Here is a 23,564-nt window from a genome sequence, read left to right on the forward strand (position 1 = left end):
AACACATGGTAATTCAGCTGATGCAGCAGAAGCTCAGGAAGAAATTTCAGTCTATTAGGGCATTGCAGGTTTTTTGCATAGAGCAAGTCAAGCCCTTTCCACATATTAAACCTGTGCCTGCATAAATCACACGTCTCCCATTGAAATCCAGACCCTCTGGACAAAGAGGGTCCCTCCGTCTCTGGGGCATGCTGCTGAAAAGAGGCAACCAAGAAGTGTCTACAACATCTGATTGTTTTTGCGTTGCCTCTAACAACCCTCACTTCCAAGCTTGCGATGGCAGCCCGGTCCTCCTTGAGCTGTGGTTTGAGTGGAGTTATTCATGCCATCTTCATCTGCCTTGGCTGGCAGCCCTGCGTGGGGAGCGGACGGGCGCAGCCGGAGCCTGGCTTGGCACTTGAGGCTGTTGAGTGGAGGGCTGGTGCAGAGGGTGCCAGCGCTGCTGACTGGAGCTAGCCCATGAAAAGCCATGTTAACCACTTTGCTGCTGTCAGGGACCTCGCAGAGATGTCCCCAGCAGCTGTGCTGGCTCAGCAGGGCTGATGCTCAGAGGCCAAGCAAGCCTGGAGCTGTCCTTTACACCTTACCTGCTGCTCACATCAGGTTCAGCTCTTCTGGTGGAAAGTCAGAAGGATGCAGCAGGGCAGGAAGGTGACCCAGAGGGATGAGCCTCCAGCCAAAACTGAGCCAGGGCCCTCTCAATTGCTCTGTGGGGTAGTGAAGAGACAAAATGCCTCCCACACATCAAGGGAAGTTGACTGCTGCAAAAAAACCCGAATGCAAATCTCTGACTGGGCAGAATCTCCCCAGACACATCCTTTTGTAAAGCACTCTCATTGTACCATTAAAAATAGATCGGTGCATTCTCCGCTTGCTTGCTGAATGCTGATGCCTGTTAATTCAGTGTCATCCTCACAATCCCTTCTGCTTTGAGCTTGGCTGCCTCTTTGTCTGGCACCTGAGCAAGGTTCATTCATCAGTACCCGTTGCAAAGATAAGAGTGAACTCTGTTGGAGTCCAGCAGGACAGGTGGGAAAGTGAGGGTGACTGAACTGGTCTTAGCTGGGGGTCAGCCAGCCCAGAAGGAGCAAGGCTTGGTGTGATCACCCGAGCTTTCACTTGCAGGGTCAGAAGCAGGGCTGAGTGAGACCTGCTGGCGTGGAGATGAGTTGGAGGATGTTTAAGCTCTGGGTGGATGTCATGACATGTTCTTTTTGAAACTGGGGTTAAAGTACACTTATATGTCATGCTTAACACCTGCCTGGTGTTGGTGAGGGGAATATTGCTGCCTGTTTCCTTCAGCAAATGAGTCCATGTGGGTTGCTACCCACAGTAGCAGTGATAATATGGATTCAGAGGGAAGACAGACCCATGTTACAAAGTGTTGCAATACCCAGCTCTCAGTCAGGAGGCCAGGCTGCAGGATTTCATACATGAAGAGCTGTGGCATCTGACCAGCAAGCCGTGGCTCAACAGGGTGGTTGAGGATGGAGGAAGACCTGCAAACCATGTTTGACCCCTGTGTCACCTCAGATTAAGAACAAAACCAGCTGGTAATGAATCATGGCCCCCAAGGGAAAAGGAGAAGAGCGGGGCAGGAACATCAGCTTGGGCTTTGCCTGTCTTGTGTGCTTTTTTTAGAGAAAGGTAATCCTCCAAAACTCAGAGCTGGTGCCTCCTTGTTGGGGCTGTGGTAGAAGGTAGAACCTGAGCTGACATGTGCTAATTCTTCCCAAACCTGTGAGCAGTTTGGCTCTTGTGTGCATATAGAAAATTCAGCAAGCCATGAACCAGGTCAGAAAAGTCTTGTAAAATGTGTTTGCTGGCCTGGGCAACGTCTCATCCCATGGTAAACCAGCATAGTCCCTTTTATCTGCGTTGAATTCTGGATCTCTTAGAAAGATACACAGTTTTGTGGGCACAGGGTGGCATAACTGTGGGCATTGGCTTTTTCTGGCTGCAAACCTGAGCGGGGATCTGCACCTCAGTTTGCACTGATACTTGCCAGAAACTGCACACAACCTGACAGAAGGGAACATCATTATTCTATTTGTCATTTAAATATGGGGGCCTAATGACACTGGAGTGGGCATTAGCCACTGTCATTAGTCACTGCACTGTGCAGTGACTGCCCCTGTGTGTGCTGGGTGCTGGCTTTGGCCTCACCCTTGACTGTCCCCAGCACTCTGCTGAGATCGACAAGTTCCTGTCCCTGGGGATTGTGATTAAGAAGTGGAATGCTGTATTTGTCTGCAGATTTGAAGAGCCACAGTTTAATCCTGTGCTTTCTTTCAGTTGGTGTGTAGGTGTTGTGGGAAAATAGGACCCAGGCCCTGGAGACCCTTTCTCCAGGAGACTGCAAATGCACCCAGCAGGTATTTATGGTGTTTGTTGTCTTAGGACGAGAGAGGAAAACCAGCCCTGCAGGAGTATCTGACTGCATACCTTTCTGGGCTGCCTCTGTCTGCTCTTATTGTAAAAAGGCAAAGAAGCACCTTATCCCCAGGATAAACCTGCTGGGCTCATGGGGTCTTGCAGCAAATGATGGGAATACCAGGCAGTGGGCAACAAGAGCCCTTGAAGATCAAGAGGACTAGATTTCCCTTCTCCATCATGATGGAGATGTGTGCCAAGCTGCTCAAAGCAGAAGGTGCTTTTAGCTCTGGGATGAGAATGTGGCCAGCTCTCGCCTTGGCAGGGTGAGAATGGAAATGGGATAGCTTTGGTATTAGAAAGCAGCATGCTTGGGAGCAATATCCTCAGCATGGGCAAAGACAGTGATTAAATAGCTGGCTGTCATGGATAACCTACCTTTGGTCTTGGCTTTTGTAGGCTGTCGTGGTTTTAAAACCATATAAATCACGTTAAAAGCACAAGTCTAAGAGGAGGAGATACAGCCCTTGTCATCTAGACTCCAGCTAAATTCCTTTCCCTGCTGTCCTCGTTGGCTTTTCCTGACCAGATCTCCAGATTGACTGCCATAACTGCAGTCAGAAATTTTTCTGGGAGTGGCCAGTCTATAAATCCTTAAATGCACTTTTTTGGTGGAAACAGCTGAGAGGCAGTTGCATTTGCAGTCATAACCCATTCAAAGCTGCTGGCACAACCTCAGGTGGTGGGAGAGGATGAGGGACCCCTTTGCTTGGCTTAACTGCAGCCAGGAGAGCCTTGTGGGGTGAGGCTGCATGGGAAAGACTCCCTTGCAGCTGGGTACAACCTGTCCCTTTTCCTTTCATCCCTGAGCTGTCCCACGCTGCCAGCCATGTACCCAAGGCTGAGCACCCCTATGTCAGCACTGCCTTGTGGCTCCATGCCACATCCCTTGTCCAGTGTGAATGCACCATCTGGCACTTTGCTGAAGGACATCCTGGCCCTTCAGCCACGTCCTCTGGTGGAAAACACCTTCTGGGCCTCAGGGTGCAGGTGGAGAGGGCAGTGAGTGATGCGGGGAGGCGAGTGGGTGCTGTTTGGTTGCAAGCAGCTCCTTGCAGGGCTCTCTGGCATGCTGCTTCCAGCCTACAGGAATTGAAAGGAGACTGCGGCATAGAAAGGAGGAGAAAAAAAAAAAAATAAAGAAATCATGAGATCAGCAAGCTTGAAACCCTGGCAAAAGTGCAGTGGCTGCCTCCAGGTGATGTGCTGTGGGAAAAAGAGAATGCTGTCCTGTCCCTCCTTCCTGAAGTGCTCCCTGCATGGAGAGGCACGCGCAGGAGCTCTTGTTCCAGGAGAAATGTGCCTGGGGTGTGCAGGGAGTCAAGATGGGGTTGTAAGATTAGTGTGGATGAGGCTGTGGGGGAGCCCTCTGTCTGCCATGTGGGTGGCAAGGGTTAGGAAAGAGCAGTGGATCTCAACTGGGCTTAAGTGACACCAGGAAAGTCATTGCCATCTCCCCTACATCTTCCTACTGCTGACGCTTGGGTGATTTCGTTCCTCCCCACCCTTGAGATTCACTAGGGAAAGGTAGACAAGCAGATTTTGTGTATGAGTTAATGGATGTGGTTAGTGATGTTTCCCAGCCTCTTTTTAAGGAGCAAAGGGAAGAAAAATGCACTCCATTTTTCCATCGTCAAGCAGAGAAATCTTTTGTGCTGCCTCTTAAAGGGACCTTGAGTAACTGCTGAGAAATCGTCATCACTTACATCACCTCCAAAACGGCTGCTGCAGGCACCTGACAGCTTTGTCCCACTGTTACTCTGGGGAATCATTATGATCCAAATTCCTCGCCCTTGGAGAAAGCCTGCGTGGCTCGCTGGGAGGGAGGAGCCGCTGCGCAGTTCGTGATGCTGTGAGTGGCAGAACAGGATCGGGAAGAAGGGCTGAGGTTCCCAGCATGATGGGGTAGAGCAGGGGACACATCCTGGAGTTTCCTAACCTCATCCCACTGGTGAAGATGGGTTCATCAACCCATGCAGGACCCGAGCATCTTTCTGGGAAAGAGCTGAAGGCGCTGCAGTAGCATCGCCTCGGGCCGGAGAGCTGCCGTTGCCTGGCAGCTGCGAGTTTCCAGGGAAACCAGAGGTGCTAACTTGTTAATGAGCCCCGCGTCCCTGATTGCTGCTGCAAAATAATAATAATAATTAGTAATGGTCCTGTGGTTTAGGAATCCCTCAAACGGCATGAGCCAGCCGAGGGGAGTTTGCTAAGTGCTGAAGCACTTGAAAGAAGCGAGGGGATGAGGGAGGAAAAAGGGTGTGGGGCTTGGAAAAGCTGCTGTGGTTTGCATCTTAGGAGGTGTCTGGAGAGCTAGGGTTCAGTGGGGTCCTGCCAGCATCCCAGCAGTGAGCCTGGGGCTGGTTGCAGGACTGACCTGGATGGATGGAGGAGCCCATGCCAGGCAGCATCTCAGTGCAGGGCTTACAAGGCACAGATATTTCCCCCAGCCCCTAGGGCTGCAAGGGGAAAAGCCAAATCACTTCAGTCAGTGCCACTGAGTCCCTGGTGGAGATGGCAGTTCTTCAGGAGTGACTGCTTTCAGATAACTGGGGACAAATAAACAGATTTTTGCCTGTGGTGCTCTTACCCCTTGGTAAACTCAAGGTGGAGATGCCACCAGAAGAGTGTGTTCATAGGATGAGCATCACATGGAGTGTGCTGGAGCTCCAGTCTCACAGGCATGGTGCAAATGTGTTCCTGCAGCAAGGCTGGCTTGCCTATGGCAGAGGGGGGAGCATCTCCTCAACGAGGCTGGCTGTGGAGGGTAGAGCTCTCCAGGACATAGCACTAGCTCAGTGCAAGGAGTGGACATGCTGGTTAGTGAGGTTTGGGGCTGCTGTAGAGACCTGCTGCCCGTCCAGCTGATGTCTCAAGTAAAAGAGAAACCAGATCCGTGCCCTTCCCTTATCACATCTCTCAGCTGGGGGCCTTGTGCAAGCCCTTGAGCGGTTGAGGGAAGTGGCCTCCATCTGGGTGATCTGTGTTGGGCCAGCACAGGGATGAGTTCCTGTGGTCTCTCATGCCACACAGATAGATTCTGGCTGTGGTTATTCTGGGTTTTCTTGCTCTCTTGCCTGGCCTGCCCAGTAGAAGGTCACAGCCAGGCTGAGCACTCGCCCTTAGCCTGGCGTGCTGTGTGCATCTCTGCCATGCTTGTGACTCATGTGGCCACGATGGTACACACGCATTTGTGGAGGTGACAACAGGGACAGAGTCCCATTGAGTTGGCCCAGCCCTCTGCTAATCCCTGCCCATCTTTCTGTCCCTGGGCTGAAGTGTGGCCTCTCCTGCTGGCTGTCCCCATTCAGCTAAGCCATGTGCCCATCTCCTCATTATAGGCACTCCAGGGAGAGGTGGGATTAAAGGATTATGGTAATGTTCTTCAGGAACACTCAAGAAGATTAAGATGGCTTTAATAAACTGATAAGAGAGGAACACAGCTATGTTTCTGAAACCCTAATTTAGGTTCCAGGTTAACCTTTTCCCCTGGTCTCCTCTCACTGGAGAAAGATCTCTTACTTTAGCACTGCTCCATGGCTAAGCCTCTTCCTTCAGTTTTCCTTCTGACCCATCTGAGCAGAAGCAGAAAGACATCCTCGCTCCTTCTCTGGTCTTCCCAGGTATGGGGACATTACAGCTTGTTCTTCCCAGAGACCATCTCATACACAGCCTGCAAGGTGAAGGTCTCAAAGCCTCTTGCTGGTGTCTGGGGCTGAACTCATCACCCTCAGTCTGGTTCAAAATGTCCTGTGGTTGCTGTCAGAGAAGTTGCTTGTCTGCCTTTGACCTGGCTGAACTTACATGGAGAAGTCCCCATGTCTTGGTTCTAATGCTAAGGTTACAACTCCCTGTGACCACACTGAGCTGACCAACTTCATCCCCGGTAAAGGAAAGAGGGGCAGAATGGACTGGCCTTGCCCTGCCTTCCCCCAGATCTTTTGGGTGGAGCTGGGAGTGGGACCTGTGTGATGTGTCACATGTGTCTGCAGAGGCTTAGCTGGTTATTCTGCAGGAGGGGAGTTATTAGCTGACTTGGGAAACCTCATCTGGCTTCTCCAGTCTCTTCCACCCAAGCTTCCAGTCATCTGCCAAACTTTGTGAAGGCCTCTTGGGCCTAGGTTTCTCTTAGAGTGATAAGGTCATCAGGATCTGTTATCTTTCCTAGACCCCTCTGTGTTCGACACCCCAAAAGTTTACCCCTTGCTCACTATCTGGAGATTGGATTCCATGTTATATCCGGAGCTCTGCAATGTTGGATCACTCCTTCCTCCCACTTCACTCATCCCTCTGCCAAAGTATTATTCTAGGGTTTTTTTTTGTCTGTCAACTCTTTCTACTCCCTTTTTCTTTCTTCGATGTAATTGGAAGAGCCAAAAAACATTCACAGCCTGGTGTCCTGATGGGTAAGGGAGGCAGAAAGTGATTTGGGGAGTGGGGTGTGAAAGGAAGACAAAGGGGAAAAGCTGGCTAATTTGCATCCTTTCTGAGTGCCCTGGCTCTATAGCCAAGGGACAGCAGGGGGGCTTCTGGCAAGGCGGTAGCAACGTAATGAGGTGTGTCATATCCCAGCAGGAGCCAGCCTCGCTCCCCCTCAGACCCCCTAATTAGAACTGTTTCAATTTTTAAGCCCCCTGAGGAGAGCTGGGGGGAGCGGGGTCCTGCGGCGGGGGGAGCGCCCGACGCCCGCCGAGGGGCTGCTCTAATTGGAGTGGCGGCGAGGAGCCGCCGAGCGCTCCGTGGGGCCGGGCACAGCCGTGCCAGAGTGCCAAGGGGCTGCCAAAATGCTTTGTGCCAGGAGGGGCTGTCACTATCGCAGCTTTTAGGGAATTTTTTTTTCCCTCCTGTAATTTGTATTAACACATTGGCAGAGGCAGCAGGGGTGTGATACAAGGGCAGGAAAGTATTGCACATCGTAATGTGGCCTCCTATTGTGAGCTTGGATCCTGAGGCTGAAGCCTGGGATATCTACTCCTGCTTTGGGAGGCAGGTCTGGTAGCCCAGGGAAGTTTGGGCTGTTAGTGCTGGAGTCACAAGCCAGTGCAAATGCTGGAACCCCCATCCTCACGTTCTGTGGCTTTCCATTCTTTTCCTACAAGCTGTGGCCTAGAGACAGCGTCCTTCAGGTTTGGTGGCTGCTAACAGAGGTCCTTCTCATGTCACCCAGTAGCATGTCTGACTCGAGCATCTTTTTTGTATCTGGAGCTACCATTGCAGTAGGTGCCTGCAGGTGTAAGAGCTTATGGGAAGTGCTGGCTTGCTCAGATCAGTGTGACTCGTAAGCCTCCTCTGCTCCGTGGACCAAATCCTGATCCTGCAGAGGTCAATGAAAATCTTTACGCTGGCCTTTTCAGGCACGTTATTCATAGTCCTCCTAATTCAGATGCATTAAAGCTTCCATGAAGCAGCTTGTGGGTTCTCTCTAAAACACCGTCTGGCAGGAACAAGAGGAGCCTGGTAGTAGCCCAGGCTTATTTTCTGAATGACTGCAGTGGCATTAAAATCTAATGCCATTAAAACATAGTTACAGTGACGTGTTCCATTAAAACTTAAGAGGACACCCTGAGCTGAAAGCTCCCTAGCCTGCCTGCTGCTCTTGCAGACCTTGTGGGCTGAACATGGAGGAATCTTGTTCTTCACCTCAGAGAACACCAGGCTCGACCTGCCTCAGGTCCTAAGGTGGAAACACAGGGTATTTGTATACCGGCTACTCCTGTATATGAACCCCCTCTCTAATGCTGTGCAAATTAGATGCTGAAAAGCAGAAGGCTTTCCGGGGCCATCTCAGTCCAGCACCTCTGCCCTGATGCCTGGCCTCTTTCTTGAAGACAGGACTAAAGGTCAACTTTACTTCTTGTCTTCTCTTGACTTGCCAGGAGGCAGGCTGGCAAAGATAGCCATGAGCAGGCTCTGATAAACAGGCAGGTGAAATGCAGTGTGAACTGATGAACAGGAGTGAGCAAACCTGATTTGGTGGTGTGTGTGATGGGCCCCAAACTAGCTTTTACTGTGCAGCAGCAGAACCATAGAGCTGAGCTAAGCTGCTTCTGTGAAACCATTAGCTCTGGGCTTGGCAGAGGTCAGAAAAAGCAAATTGAATGTGAGGAGCTGTTGGGCTGGGAACAGGGAAGGGAGGTGACATCTTGCCCTGTGCAGGTCCCTTATGTGCCTGGCTCTCAAACATGGCACATCAGGGCTGGCCAGTGTGGCAAAAGGTGTCTGTCTGTGTAACTGGCTGCTCTGTAGATGCTTTGACCTGAAAAGCTCCTTAAAATAGGTCTAAATGTGGTAAGAACTGTGGAGAAGATTAGGGAACAGGCGCATGTGGTCTTTTCTGGTGCAACTAGTAAGGATTGCCTGGAGGAGCCATCAGCTAGCAGATCTGGAGCAAACCAAGGGAAGGACTTCTTCCTGGCAAGCCATTCTGCTCCCTGCCACCGGCCACTGTGCCTGTTAAATTAAAAGCTGACATGGCTTCAAAAAGCAATTAGACAAATTCATGGAAGTTCCGCTGAGGGCTATTAAATACAAAGAGAAAACCTCTGGCTTGGGCAGCTCTGGAGCCACACATGCCAACAGGCTGGGAGAACACACCTCAAAAGTGTGACTTGTTGCACTCTTTGGTACTTCTGAAGACATCCAGATGTCATCCTGCCCAGCTGATGGGTTGTCGTCTCCTTTTTTCTCTTTCCAGGTTCAGCACAATGAGTTGGCACTCTGGGCATTAGCAGCGTGAGGAGAATAGGACAGGTGCTGCCCTGCTCACCCCTCACCCCTCGCTCATTCCCTTTGGGGAGACGGGTGCTGGCATCCCTGCCCTGCCCTTCCACCCCTTGCTCCCCACTCGCCATAGAGGGGACTGGCCCGTTATGGCAGGGGACAGGCTCCCACGCAAGGTGATGGACCCCAAGAAGCTGGCCAGCCTCCTGAGGAACGGAGCGGAGGGCACCCTGGTCATCGACAGCCGCTCCTTCGTGGAGTACAACTCCTGGCACGTCCTCAGCTCCGTCAACATCTGCTGCTCCAAGCTCGTCAAGAGAAGGCTCCAGCAGGACAAAGTCTCCATCACGGAGCTCATCCAGCCTGCCTCCAAGATGAAGGTAAGGGATCTGACCCTCACCTTCCCTCGCGGGTGCTCACACCCTCTCTTCTTGTGGGATGCAGACTGGCCTAAGGGATAGGAATACATGGATCCTTCCCCTCCATCCTTTGACCCCAGTATCTGCCAGCATCTCTTTGACACCCTTTGCAGAACTAAAGTGTGAGCTCATTTGGCCTCAGGGCTGTCCTCCGGGACGTGTTCATTGCCCCCACCCCACTGACGTGGCTCCCTGCTTCAGGAGCCCTCCCCAAGCAAGTCTAACAGGTCTATCAGCCTTGGGACTTGTCTTACGGCTGCAAACAACCCCCCAAAGCCTTCCTGGAGCTGTAAACTTAATCCCCTGCTAAAAACTCTTCCCCTCCCCTCTGTCATCTCTAACTCCATTCAGGGACATGTAATCCTCCTCCCCTGTGACGCCAGAAGCTCTTATCCGGTGTCATGGCATATTATCTCTCCCAGGCTTCTCTCTATCGCTCCTGGTTAAATAATGGAGGTGGCTGCGAGCCACGGAGCTGGGCTGGAGCCCCGGCCGGGTGTCCCTGCAGAGCCGTGGGCTGGGTCGTGCCCTCCAGCGAGGAGCTGCCCGGGTGGGTTCCGCAGCGGCGGCGGGACGAGCCCGAGGATGGCTCACCATCGCAAGGGGGCTTTGCCATCGCAGCCCACCCTCCTCCAGCTCGCTCCCACCGTTCCCCCACTCCGGCCTTGTAATTTTATGGCAAAGCGAGGGTAATTCAGGCGATTAATCAAATGCTGGGCCCAGCTGGAGCCATCTGCGTCGTGTCCCCCCTCCTCCCCGCCGCCACCCCGAGAAGCCGCCGCTGTCCGCATTGGCTGCCGGTGACATCACCCCGCGGGATCAAGGGGACTGGCAGCGCGGGGGGGCTGGCTCGCTCCAATCTGCTTCCGTGATGCTCTGGGCTGGGCGATTTGGAGGGGATTGCGGAGACTGATTCCTGAACGGCTTTAGCTGCTCTTAAATCCCCCGGAGAATAAAGCAGAATAATCAGTTTTTCGCAAGCTCCGAGGAGAGCGGAGCGGCCGCCCTCCTCCCGGCGAGGGTCACCTCTGCAGTGGCCGCTGTCACGTGGAGCGGCAGCAGCAGAACAAGCGATGCGCAAGGGGGAGGAAGACGAGGAGGATGACAGGGAAGGGGGAAGCAGGGAAGAGTTAACATCAGCTGATGCCGTCCGCCTGCAAACCTGCGGCTCGCCAGCTGCAGTGGAGCAGTGGGCTCCCAAAGGGGCCGGCTGGTCCTTCCTGGCATTCCCTGCTCTGTCCCCATAGAAGGAGCTTAGAAGGATCGTTTTCTCCCGGCTCCTGGATCATTGCATAATGTTCCACGTACTGGCTGGGGAAGTGATTGTAACCAGGGATGCTAGAGGAAGAGGAGAGAGGCGGTGCCATCGTCTTTAATTCCTTTTTTGCTTTTCTTTTCCATACGGCTGAAATCCTCCCTGGCACACCCGTGGGCAGGAGGCTGCATGTCCCGGCTGCTGCCGCTCTGCGCAGCCCCTGCCATGCCCACCGCTTGCTGGCTCTCCCAACACATGCAGCCCAGGAATTAGTTAAGCTCCAGGACACCCTTGAGAGGTTAAGCAACTTGTCCTGGGAAGCTGGAGGGGGGCACTGAGAGGGGATCATTGCCCTGTTCTCAGCTGGCATAAGGCAGGGGTGGTGGCTGTGGCTTGGGGTGTCCAAGCCTTTCTGTGCACGCACTTGTGCGTTTTGATTTTGAGGTGATGAACTCTCTTCTCGCCCTTTCTCCTTCTCCCCACCTCCCATTTCAGTCAGACTGTATTTTGGGACCCCCAGACATCAATATGATCTGCTGCCTCGAGGTGCACAGATGCTCAGAAGGGGACGCTGAAAGCTGATTTAGACCTCTGATACCCTGTGTCATTTCCCTGCCTCCTTTGCCTCCTCTGGTCAACATCCCCCAGCCCTGCTCTGCCCCTGGCTCCCCGCACCGGAGCGGGGGGCGGGGGGCACGGCTGGCGTGGGGAGCAGATGGCAGGAAGGGTGACATCAGTAGCGCGATTGTCCGGCCCCATTATTCCTCCTGACGGGCCTCCCGCCCTCCTCCTGTTTCCTGCTCCCGGCCGGCCGGGGCTGCCGAGACAAAGGCGGATGGCAGCGACGCAGGGCTGCCCGGGCAGCCAAAGGGCAGCCCCGAGTCCTCGCCTCGTCCCGCTCCTCCTCGCCTCCAGCAAAGAGAGCTGCTCCTGCTCACCCCATCCCAGCCATAATGAGGGTGGTGTTCGCCTTTTGGGGAAAGAGACGGGCTGACACAGGGCAAAGCATTTGGGCAAACCCCACCTGGCCGCCAGCTCGCTCCTCCTGCCTGCGTGCTGGCGGGGGGGGGGATGGGAGAATTTGTCTAATTTGCTTTTCCCAGTGCTTACTCTCCTCTTTTCCATGTTGCCGTTAAGGAAGCATTAGCAATGCTTCTGTGGGCTGCAGTTTGGAGTGATGCTGTGGGATAACAGCAGCTCCTGGCTTTTTTTGGAGCAAGGGAAGGAAAGGACCATTTGTGAGGAAAGAAGAAATGGAGACATTTAAAATCCCCTTCTTTTTTTCAATGAATTATGCCTATGATCCTACAATTGTGGCAGCTGCCACAGCCACTGCTCCCCAAGCCCTGGTGTGGACCATCTTCCCACGGTGCCCAATCTGGGAAAAGCTGCAGCAGCAATTCCTCTCACAGTTATTTCCATCCACACAAAAATGGTATCAACATAACTGCTGCTGGTTGGTTTTGAACCCTTCTCCCAGTGCTGACAGTAATAAACTCTCACAATAATGAATTCCAATAACAACTGGAATAATTCAGCTCCTCAGTGCAGTTTGGAGAGCGTAGGTTATGGGGAATTCCTGCTTGGGCGTTTCACTAGCATTTCTTTAGGGAAATGTTGAAAATTACTTCTTCAAGATCCCCCTGGAAAGTCCACCTCTCAACCACTTCTCACTTCCTGAAATGGAGCAATCTCCAGAGCAACTGCAGCCATGCTTTGAGGCATAAGAAGGGTCTCTTCAGGTGATGGGAATATTTATTTATTTGCATTAGGAGCTTGGCTCTGCAAGCAGCTGTTTTGCTTGAGGGAAAGCCGGGGCTTATTTTTGAGCCTTGTGCCTGGCTGCTCTTTATGTTGATGGAAGCCCTGTTATTTCAGTGGGGTGATTCACTGTGTTTTGAAACAATATGCTACTGAGATGTCAGTAGTAATTGGGATAATAATAATAGCTCGCTCTTATCTTAGCCTGGGTCACCTGTAGAGCATCATTATCCCTGCTTGGCAGCTGGGGAGAGACGGAGCTGGGACCCAAGCTGTGTGGAACCACGCAGTGCTGGGGACTGATGTCCATATGGGAGTTACCTCAGCCAGAGCTGGGGATGGTGATGGAGGGGCACAGGGCTGAGCAAAAGGCGATGAATCAATGGTCTCAGCTGGGATTTTGTTGGAGCTGTTGGCCAGGTGGCGGTGGCTTCAGGCTGGTCATTTCCCTCCAGACAGGATTTTAGCAGGGAGGAGGTTTGTTCTTGGGGAGCTCCTCCAGCAGTGGAGTGGGCCAGCAGCTTTTCAAAGGCATGCATTGGTTTGCAAGCCCCACTCAACATCTACCTGGATCCAAAAGACTTGCTGCATCTTGGCTCTGCTCTCCCTTGCTAGATGGATGTGGGGACCCTGTGTGGAGGGTGATGGCTGGGGTTACTTCAGCAGTCTTGGAGTGACAGCAAGCCCCATGTTGCTTCTCAGAAGGATACCTCTGTTGTCAGCTGTGTCCCTGTCCTATGTCAACACCTGGCAGAAGCAGGAATCTAGTATGGAGCATCTCTTCAGCTTTACCTTCTTCCTCTGCCCATTAGCTTTCATCCTCCCTATGCTTAAGGCCAGAGATGGGGAATTTCAGGAGGGCGTGAGATTAATGGAAAACCCATGTGCTTGATTAAATGTCGCTGTCTTACTTCCCTGTGTGGTGAGGAGCCAGGATGCCAGTGCGGGCTCCTTGTATGCTCCATGAAGGCTCCTTGGGACCTTCCTGCAGGTATCCTCACCCCAGCAAGCCAGGTATTTATTTTTTGCAGCCAGGCCATGCAAAGCCAGCTCTTGTTTGGCGTTTACGTTGTGTGAAACCTTATAACTTTAATAAGATGTAAACCGTGTTGCACATCTCTGCCGTCGCTCAGCAACCCTGTGGTAATGACCCAGACAAAGCCTTCCCGTGCAGAGGGAACACTAAATCCTATTGTGGGATAACGCTGCTCAGCCAGAGCTGGTATCTCTCCTCAGCCTGGACTGTGCAGCTGGGCTGAGCCTCTGCCCCACCACAGAGTTGTTCCTGCCTCACTGTGCTTTTGGGGGAAGATGTTTTGGCTGGCATGGGGCTTCAGGGTGAGAACTGGGTCTTCGGGATGTGCTAGGGAGCCTTGAAGAGCTAGGCAGCTGCTGAGGACCTGAACCAGCTTGTCAGCCACCTTGTTTTCCTCCAGCTGTGCTTGGATGACCTGCCACAAAAGTCCTGCATCAGGATTGGCTGAGGAAAAGATGCTGGGGTAGATCCTCATCTCAACTGACTTCAGTCATTTTTCAGTGTCTTATTTTAGAATTCCCATGTCCTTTTCCCTCTTACCCTGCCCTTTCATACCTCCTGTCATCCTGCTGAGCCGTGGGGCCAGTCCCTGGTGGCAGGCTGGGGACAGGTGGGTGCTTTGAGCCCCCCCTTCCTTGTGCACAGCTGCACGTGGTGCCCCGATGGGGATTTCTGTTGGTGCGGGGCTGTCCTTGCGCTGCAGCACGGAGATGTGATGAGCTCAGCTAAATCAGTGCTCCCTGCAGTTTTATTTGGATGGTGCTCACGTTGCTGAGCAGGGAAGCACCTGCAGCAGGGTGTGAAAGCAGCATTAATAATGATGGCAACCCTGAGCGAATCTGCTCTGGTGGTGAGATAGGGCTTGGCAGTGAGATAGCAAAGTGAGGTGGGTTTCCATGAGTGGTACCTCGTTCAAGTGGTCTCCTAAAGACATTTTGGAGAGTGCTTACCCTGGAGTGGGTCCAGCACTAGCTGAGAAGAGAGCAGCTTGCACGCATTCCCTCCTTCCCTGCTTGCTGCTGCCTCCCCCTCTTCCCATGATGTGATGAATGTGCCTTACCCCACCGGCTGGAAGGGCAGGCACTCTCAGGGCAGGTGTGTGCCATACACCCAGCTCTTCAGCAGATGAACTGAGCTCTGCCTCTGTGAGGATTTTTACCTTCTTTTAGTGCATGGACCTTCAGGTAGGTGTGGGAGTGCTCTCATTGCAATCCAGTCATCACCGAGTGCGGGGGTACTACTGCCTGCAGCCATTTGCCTGCCTGCAGATTATCCCACCTTCTCACCTGTCCCAGTTTATCCCTGCAGTGGTGGGCAGCTAGGTGTGGTTTGTGGCATGTAAAGTAACATGAGAGCAGCCCAGGAGCTCCTTAGCCTCTTTCTGGTTTATCCCTGCAGAGTGCTGGCCCCAGCACTCATTACAAAAGGAAGAATGAGCATTACCCTGAATATCCACTAAACAAAAGACAAGATTTTCCCTCTCCTTCATCCCTTCAGGGTGATCTGCAGATCTGGGGTGAGGCATAGTGCCTACAGAGGTCTTACTGTGCTAGGCATGGTGTCCCCAAGCTGAGCCCTGAAGAGCTGTTGACTAGCCCCATTGACTCCAGCAACAGCGTAAGGGCTGTGCGGAGAGCATCCCTGCTGCAGAACCACTCCCAAATCCATGTGCTCTTGTCCCTGTGACACCAGCCAGGCTGAGGAGGAGAGTCTGAGGGTAAAAGCTGGCTGGGAAGGAAGTGGTGGAAGTCGAGGTGATTTCTGGGATGCAGTTAAATAACAGCAAGCTGAGGGTGGGTGATGGGGAGGAGTGACCCTCCTTTGAGTGGGATGCTCAAAATCACTCATAGTTGGTGAGAGTGTGCCAGTGGGCACCTCTACTGACACATTTACTTGTAGACGTGGAGCAGAGCCCCAGCGTGACTGAAATGGAGACTCCATTTCGTGGTGGAAACCAGCTTGTGGAAATGGTGTGGAGCTGGAATTTCCTGCTTGTGTGACCGCTAAATTCAGCTTTGCTTCCCATGGTGGTGTGGACAGCAGCCTCCTCAGTGCTCATCCCATTTCTCTGATGCCCGTTTTTTGCTGCTCCCCTGCAGGTGGAGGCAGAGGACCACCAGGACGTGGTGGTCTACGACCAGAGCACGCGGGACGTGACCGGCTTGGCTGCTGACAGCTTCCTCTCCATCCTCCTGGGCAAGCTGGACAGCTGTTTCCACAGTGTCTCCATCCTCACAGGTAGGAGCCCTGGGTTACCACTTCATCTCATGCTCCAGGCTAAGGGGCACTCATGCCCTTAGCCTGGAGTGACGGAGCTGTGGCCGTCCGTGTCCATGTGCACCCGCTTCCCTGGCCACCAGTGGCTGTGGTGGAGGAAGGCAGCCCTGCATGCAGGCTGAGGAGGCTCAGCCCACGCTGGCATCATGGATCCTCCCCATGCCTTCGTTCCTTGCACTGTCTGTCTCCCTGCCGCTGCACCCACCAGCCGGGGTGAATGAGAGGAGGGTACAGGGGAGTTGTGATGGCATGGATCCAGCCATCCAAAAGCTGCCCTTTGTTCTCCCATCCCTGTGCTGCTTCATCCCTGCTGAATGTACCAAGTACCAGACCTGGTTCAGGCACTCTGCTCCCTCTTGCTGTTGTTAAAGGGAGGACAGAAGAAATCCATGGGTGTGCTGGAAAGGAGAAGGATGGCAGGGGCAGAGGGTCATCACTGAGTGAGTCAGGGTCTGCTGGAGATGATGCTCCCTGGGCACAAATGTACAGGCAGGAGGAGGCACGTGCTGCCCTAATAACAGCCCTTCTGCAGTGAGGCAGGTGACTGATGAATGAAAAGCTCTGACCCAGCAGAGAGGAGAAGAGAGAGGCAGGGAACTGCCTGAAGGAGAGCCTTTGATTCCCCTTTGCTGGGACAGCCGGGCACGTGTGCTGATGGCTGCCTACCTCTGAGCTCTGTGTCTGTGGATGGCACTGCCCCATGCAGCCCCTCAGTCCCACTGAGCTCAGCCACGCTCCTTAACAGTGCCAAAAGCACAGAGATGGGAATCACCTCTGTCCCTCAAGCCTGTCCTCATCCTGTGGCAATTGGATACTGCATCGGGGCTGAGGCAGAGGGTACCAACCTCTGTCCCCTGGGACACCAGAGGGATGGAGGGAACTGCCACACCCACGGAGTGACAGACCCTGGGAAAGGGTAATTGTGGGTGGGAAGGTAGCACAGGCAAGTGGCATTCAGGGAGTCCTGCCCACGCAAGGCAGGGGTAAGTGCTATTGAATTAGAGCAGCTGCATTGTGATGGGGAGAACAGAGCAGAGAAACAGCAGGATTAAACCCCCCCAGCCCTGGGTTCCAGCAACAAAAACAAGCGGGAGCTACATGAAATCACATTAAAGCTAGTTTTTGTGGCCTGGGTTGCAGGAGCTCTGCTGAGGCTGGTGCTGGAGGATGCCTCTCTGAGCTGGCTATGGCAGCCCCTGGCCTGCCTCAGTAGCTGTGCCTGTGGTTCCAAGGTCGCCATGGCATAAACTAGGGCACAGCTTGGCATATGGTGCAGGAGAAGGAAAAGGTGGATTCGGTTGCATCTGGGAAGGAACCTGCTTAGTCATGGGAATGGGTCAGGAAACAGCCTTGGTGGTGTGACCCTGGCACCCCCTGACCCACTGCCACTTTCCCAGGGCTGGGTGAGGAGCAGTGCTGTGCGCTGGCTGCAAGCCCCTGCCCCCTGCACCGAGTCCTCCTGGAGCTGGACAGGGCTGCATGAGGTGCCCCGAAAACCCTGGAGCCTTTCCCTGCCGTAAGGCAAGTGGAGGCCTGGAGGAACCTCGTAGTCCCAGTGCCCCCCAGCTGCATGCACAGCATGCAACAGCAGTGTGCCACCCCCTCAGCCATCAGCACACCACCACCAAACCCTGCCAGCACACTTGCTGTCCCCCACTTGGGCACACACCCCCTCCATTGTCAGGACAGCCATCTCCATCCTCCTGGGTTGCAGGAGCCCAGAGACCCAAGCAGGAGTGTTGGTGTGGTAGGCACTGAGCAAAGCTCCAGCCTCCCAAATTATAAGCACAACAGGGCCTCAGCCTGATGTGAAACGCGGGCCACCAGCAGGTGGAAAAACTGGAGCTGAAATGTAGAACACTGGGTCATGGCGGCGGTGTTTCACATGGAAATCATGACTGGAATGGCTGTGCAGAGCATCCAGGGGAGGCTGGGCACACTTGCTGACAGGCACAGCTTCCTCATGCCTGTGGTGTGGGCAGCAATGGGCTGGTGTAGAGACTCTGAAGTGCTTAGGGAGTCTGGGGCAGGATATGTGAGGGCCCTGATTCTGAACCCTTGCCTGTGTGGGGTTTAACTCCTTGGTCTGTCTACTCGGGCCTCAAGTACCTTGTCCTGCCCCGACCCATTTGGTGTCTCAGAAGAGGTGCCTAAGTCCTCCTTGGAGGTGCCTTGTGACCCCAGTGGGTTGGCAAGGGCGGCTGAAATCTCAGCCTGTCACTCAGTGGATGGCATTAGCCCAGGGAATCTATCCTGAGGGTCCCCAGTTCAGTGTGGCAGCACTACACAGCCCCTCTGTGCTGCACAGCTCTCTCAGCCCCAGCAGATGCCAGGGTCTGTGCCTCCATGTCCCCATCTCATGCCAACACCAGGCTTGACTGTTCTCACCTCCAGGCCAGCAACCTTCTGACCTTTGAAGCAGCTGATGGATGCTGATGGGTGAGAACAGGGGAGCTGGGGGTGGCAGGACTGGTACCAGGGACTCCTCAAGGGTTAACAGCTCAGAAGCAGCGATTCCAGTGGCTGGCAGGGAAGAATCTGAGTCAATTATTCCCAGTCTTGGAAATCATCAGCTTCTCTTCTTTTTTTTTCTTTTTTTTTTTTTTTTTTTTTTTTTTTTTTTTTTTTTTTTTTTTTTTTTTAATTGTGTAAGTATAAATAGTGCTGCTTGCTGCCCTCCATCCGTGGGAGCAGAAAGACTGTTGATTTATATGGTTTTCCTGACATCACATGAAGTGGTGGAAAACTGAATGGAGCCAACATTTTTCCTGCATTACGTAATGCCCCCTCCCTCCCAGCCCAGCTCTGCTATTCCTGCAGGAGCCTGACTGTTCTTTAACCTTTGTTTACTTCAGCACAAACCCTTGCTTTTTCGCTTTTTCTTTTCTGCTTTTTTTTGCCTTTTTTTTGCCTTTTTTTTTTTTTTAATTTTGCTTTATTTTTCTTCCCTTATTCTTCCCCTTTGCAATCACCCGGTTGGTTTTTATCGAGAAGCATTATCTGCTTATGAAGCAGCAGCAGTCTGGCTCCATTGCTCCCTGACAGCTCCCATGTGCCAGCTCTGGTATTGGAGCCTGTCCAGAGCTGTGTGTGCTGGGTGCTGAGCTTCACCAGCTCCTCTCCATTTGTCCAGCTGCAGCGGGCAGTGTGATTTTCTTTTACTCCTATTCAGTGGCTAAAAGTGACAGCTGAGGGCTTGGGGTGCTGGTCCAGATGATGCTCAGTCGCTCATCCTGTCCCTACCTCTGGTCCTTAGGCTGAGCCCTGGGCTCTCTCTCTCTCCGGCCTGGACTGTGGGGCTTGGGATCCCCCTTGCAGGACAGAGGCTCTTTTCTCTGCAGTTCCGTGTGCTGGGAGAGCTTCACCGCTGCCATACCGTGCTCCGACCTGAAACAGGCCCCTCAATTGCGTTCTGAGCTCGAGTCATGAGCTTTTCATCTGGCTCGGGAGCGCGTGTGAGATCATCTTCAGCACCCCCCTCCCCCCGCTTTTGTACCAATTCTTCAAGGAATGTTTAAATTTTCCAGTCCTGTTCTTTCTAAATTTGGAGCGTCTGTTTACTCCCAGGATTCGGAAAGAATGTAACAATATCATCAGCGACAAATCCCTCCCAGCCCTTCACTCAGCATCCTTCTCAGAGAGCAGGCTGGCCGTGACCCAGGTCCCCTCCAGCCCAGTGGTGCCATGGCCATCCGGCACGGCTGCAGAGAGCTGTAATTGCACGGCTGCAGAGTGATCTGGGTGGGGGCTGAGATTTCGGGGATTTTGGGGAAATCTGCAGAAGACAGGTGACTTTGCCGCAGGCAAAAAGAAGTAGCGAAAAAGGAAAGGGGATTTCCATTGCAGGAGCCGACTTGGGCTGCCCAGGCATGAGTGGGTTTAGCACTGAAGCACTGGCTGGAATTATTTTAGACAAAAGGACTCAGAGATAGATGATTTTAATTAAAACAACAGCAACAACAACAACAAAAAAAATTAAAGAAAAAACACTTTTTTTTTTTTTTTCTGTATAGGGACAGTCCTAAAAAGAGGTTCAACATCAGGGCAACTGAACATGACTTTGCTCATCCTTGGCTGAAAATTCTGTAATGCATTCTCTTGCTGTGCTGGTGAGAAGCTACATGCCAGCCACACATCTCCCTTGCTGCCTGCTACTCTTGAAACATACTAGGCTGGAGCTGTTCTGGAGGAAAAGAGAAGATGAATGAAAAAAGCCAAGCTAGGCAGGTGTGAAAGCAGGGCAGAGCAGAAGGGTCTTGCTTTCAGTCCGAGTCTCTGAGGCTGGAGTGACAGCATGTGCATCCAAAGCTTATTCATGGCATATGCTGAAGACAGAAGCTTTGCAGGATCCAAAACCAGGATTGAGGTGTCTTTACAAACTCATTGTAAGGGGGAAAAAAAAAAAAGAAAAAAAAGAAAGGAAATACCCCAAATACCCACACTTTGGTCACACAATCAGAATATTGTAAGTTGGAAGGGAAGATCCACAAGGATCATCAAGTCCAGCTCTTAAGTGAATGACCCATACAGGAATCAAACCCTCAAACCCACAGCCTTGGGTGTCATTAGCACAATGCTCTAACCATGTGAGCGAATCTCAGGGTTCATCACTCACAAGCTGTCTGATGGGAGTGGGGAGGCAGGACCTGAGTGCCACTGCAATGTGATGGTCACAGTCCTCATCATCCACCCTGCACAGCATCATGATTTTACCTGTTGAGTTTGGGCTGTGAGTGTGTCTGCAGGAGACATAGCATGAGAAATATGCACTAGCTGGTAGGTTTTGTCCCCTGACTCCAGCAGAGCCTCTGTTCACTGAATGGGCCTGAAGGTGCCCTTGTAGATCGAGCATTAGGGCTATTTCAAGCACCCTCAGGCTGTAATGTCTAAGAGCACCTGGGGACTTGCTGGCATGAATCCATCAGATGTACCTACACAATTTTCTTTCAACTCTGATTACTGTCTCTGAACCTCCTGCAAGCACCTCTGTCTACCTGTGGCCATGTCCATCCCATAGCATGCTGTGATGAACCCAAAGAAGCAGATGCTTGGCTGCCAGGAGTGTGGGTATGAATAGGGAGGGTATGGGAGTGGGATGAGACAGGAAAAAGAGCTCCCATAATACTCTCAATTTCTTGCTTTTTCCAGATTTGGGAGTTTTGAAGAACCAGCTTTGTAAATAATGTGAATGGGGATTCTGGTTGTTCTTCATCTAAAATTGCTCACATGATGGTCAGGAATGGAAGAAGGGCTGTGCAGGGGCTTATGTCCAGCTTTTCTTCAGGCTGTAGGTGGTGAGGTGCATGGGAATTACCTGTGGTGACGTTTTTCTTTTGACTGTCCAGAGGACTGGAGGTAGTATGCTGATACCAGCCTAGAGGGAAAGGCATTTTTTAAAAAATCAAATGGGAATACCAGGGTTTGTGGTTTTACAATCCTGGAGGTTTAGGTAACTCTCTGAACCTCCCTTCCTCTCATGCAAAACATCCCTGGAGGAGTTGCTTCCTTTCCTTCAGCAAAGCTATCTGGGACCACTTTAGCCATGGCAGGACTGTGTTTTCTTGTTCTCTAGCCCCTCTTCAGTGGGTGCTGGCATCCAGCTTTAGACACCCAGCCTGGCGGATGCCCTAGGGAGTGCTCCCAGTCTCCTCAGGCACTGAGGCAAAGTGCCCCCTTCTCACCCTGAACCACAACCAGGAGATGCCTGGGAGGCTTTCAGCCCCGGCAGCACCAGTGACTGCATCCCTGGGAGGGGTTAAGCCAGGTCATGTATGTGCAAGGCTGATTGTATTCCAGACCTATGCTCTAAACCTCCCTGTTTAGCAACGCTGTCGTCAGACAACTTGTTTTCCCGATTCTATAATTACCCTGAGGAGCTTCCCCTCCCCCTCTGGCCGTGTTTTTAACCATTGGACCCAGAAAAGGCATGCAAAAGGGTCAAAGGCAGAGTGGGACAGAGGAGAAGGGGCTTGGGGAGGAACAGCCCTCTGGATGCCTGAGAAAACTGCTGTGTAATTTCATTTCTCATTTCTGGAAGGGTCAATGGGAGAAAGGCAACTTCCCCAGTAAGAGATCCTGATGGGCAGGAGCCACTGCCCAGTTACAGTTTCCTTCCTTTTGAGAAATCTGCCTCCCCTCATCCGCCTCCCCCTTTTCCTTGGGCCTGTGCTGCGTGCTTGGAAAAGGTCGTCACTGGCAATTATTACCAGGTCACAGTGCTGGGTGGAGAGAGGAACCGCTGGCCCTGCCCAGCTGGGCTTGTGCCAGGCTATAGGCACTGTCCTGGCAGGGTATGTAGGTGCTGGACAGGGACTCATCCTGCTGCCTGCTCTTGCAGGAGGATTGCATGAGTCTCTTCAACCCATTGCAGCAGATGTTTTTGCAGTGAGTGCTGTGGCAATGAGAATGAAGTGAGGCTGACGAGGCTGGGCATCTCTCCCTGGGTGATGCACCTCTTGTCTGCTAAACAGGGGCTGGAGGCAGGATGGGTGACATGGCAGGGAGTAGCATCTGGGAAAAAGGGACAAGAGGCAGCAGCTGATATATGGAATGTATTTCTGCACTATGGATATTGCCTTTTATCTCTCTGCTTGCCAACTGCCCCCTGCCCCAGGTGCCAATCCCTATACTGGTTTTGGCAAAAGGGTGAAGAAAATGAGGAGAGAGCAGAGAGGCGGATACTGCCTGGGGAATGGTGGCTGCAGGTGACATCTCCATGTGGCTGGACTTCACACTGGTGGAGGAAGGAGGCTGCTGACTGTGATCACTTGTCTTTTGCTGAGGATCAGAGTGGTGTGGGACACTGGTAAGCCTCCTGCATTGAGGTCTACTTGGAGGTGTCATGCCCAGCTTCCCACCTGGTGCTCCCAGGAGCCCTGAACTCAAATCTCAGTCCAAACACATCCTGAAGGACCCTGGCATTACCAAAATAACTTGTGCCCAGGGCTCTTGGAAACCTGAGGGAGCTGGATAACCAGAGGGCTGTGAGAGAAAGCAAATTTTGTTTGTGCATCTCTGTGTCAGGAGCAGATTGAGTGTTGCACCCCCTGATTCACCACATGCTTCCTGCAGCATCCCCCTTGCCCGCTGCTCCTGCATGACCCAGTGACCCCTGTAGAGTGATTAGGTCCCCCCACTAGACCCCCAGCCACAGCCACCAGAGCAAGTCACAGCTGGATCACCCACCAGCATGGGTAGAACACTGCTGGCATGGTGGCAGAGGCACACAGAGGGATCTCCAACCCTGGCAGGCGTTGGCACGGGCCACCAGCATCATGCACCCTCCTTTGTAGTTACAGTGGTTGCAAATGTGGGGGACCACAGATCCCCCTGGGGACCTGCTGTGGTAGTCACTTCCCAAGCATGGCTCGTGGGGGAAGGCAGCTTCTCTCTTCCAGCCTAGCTGGAGCACGCTTTGAATTTTATCCAACCTCTGACCCACATCTGATAATAATCAAACCATATTTGTTACAACAACAAGGCTCGTTAGGAGGCTGGCTCCGCTCGGGGTGGGGGGGAGGAGACAGCACTTAGTTAATGCCAATGACCTCATCTCATGTGATGTCATTCAAAGGAAAAACACTGAAGTCACTCACATATGGCTCAGCCTGGGGTTTTTCAGCCCATAAAGCTTCAGATTTTCAAAGGCACAATACATGCCCCCCCC

General features: G+C 52.7%; 1 protein-coding gene across 1 annotated transcript in view; it reads left to right on the plus strand.

The window, feature by feature from the left end:
• The window catches only part of DUSP8 (dual specificity phosphatase 8), a 46,151-nt gene that overhangs the window by 5,024 nt on the left and 17,563 nt on the right, over positions 1-23,564 (plus strand). The window contains exons 2-3 of the mRNA XM_015631597.2: positions 9,125-9,530; positions 15,721-15,859. Of these exons, the coding sequence (XP_015487083.1) occupies positions 9,300-9,530; positions 15,721-15,859 (370 nt within the window). The 5' untranslated portion in view covers positions 9,125-9,299. The remainder of the gene's footprint in view (positions 1-9,124; positions 9,531-15,720; positions 15,860-23,564) is intronic.

Source organism: Parus major, chromosome 5 (genome assembly GCF_001522545.3).
Source record: "Parus major isolate Abel chromosome 5, Parus_major1.1, whole genome shotgun sequence".
In the NCBI taxonomy this organism is placed as follows: domain Eukaryota; kingdom Metazoa; phylum Chordata; class Aves; order Passeriformes; family Paridae; genus Parus; species Parus major.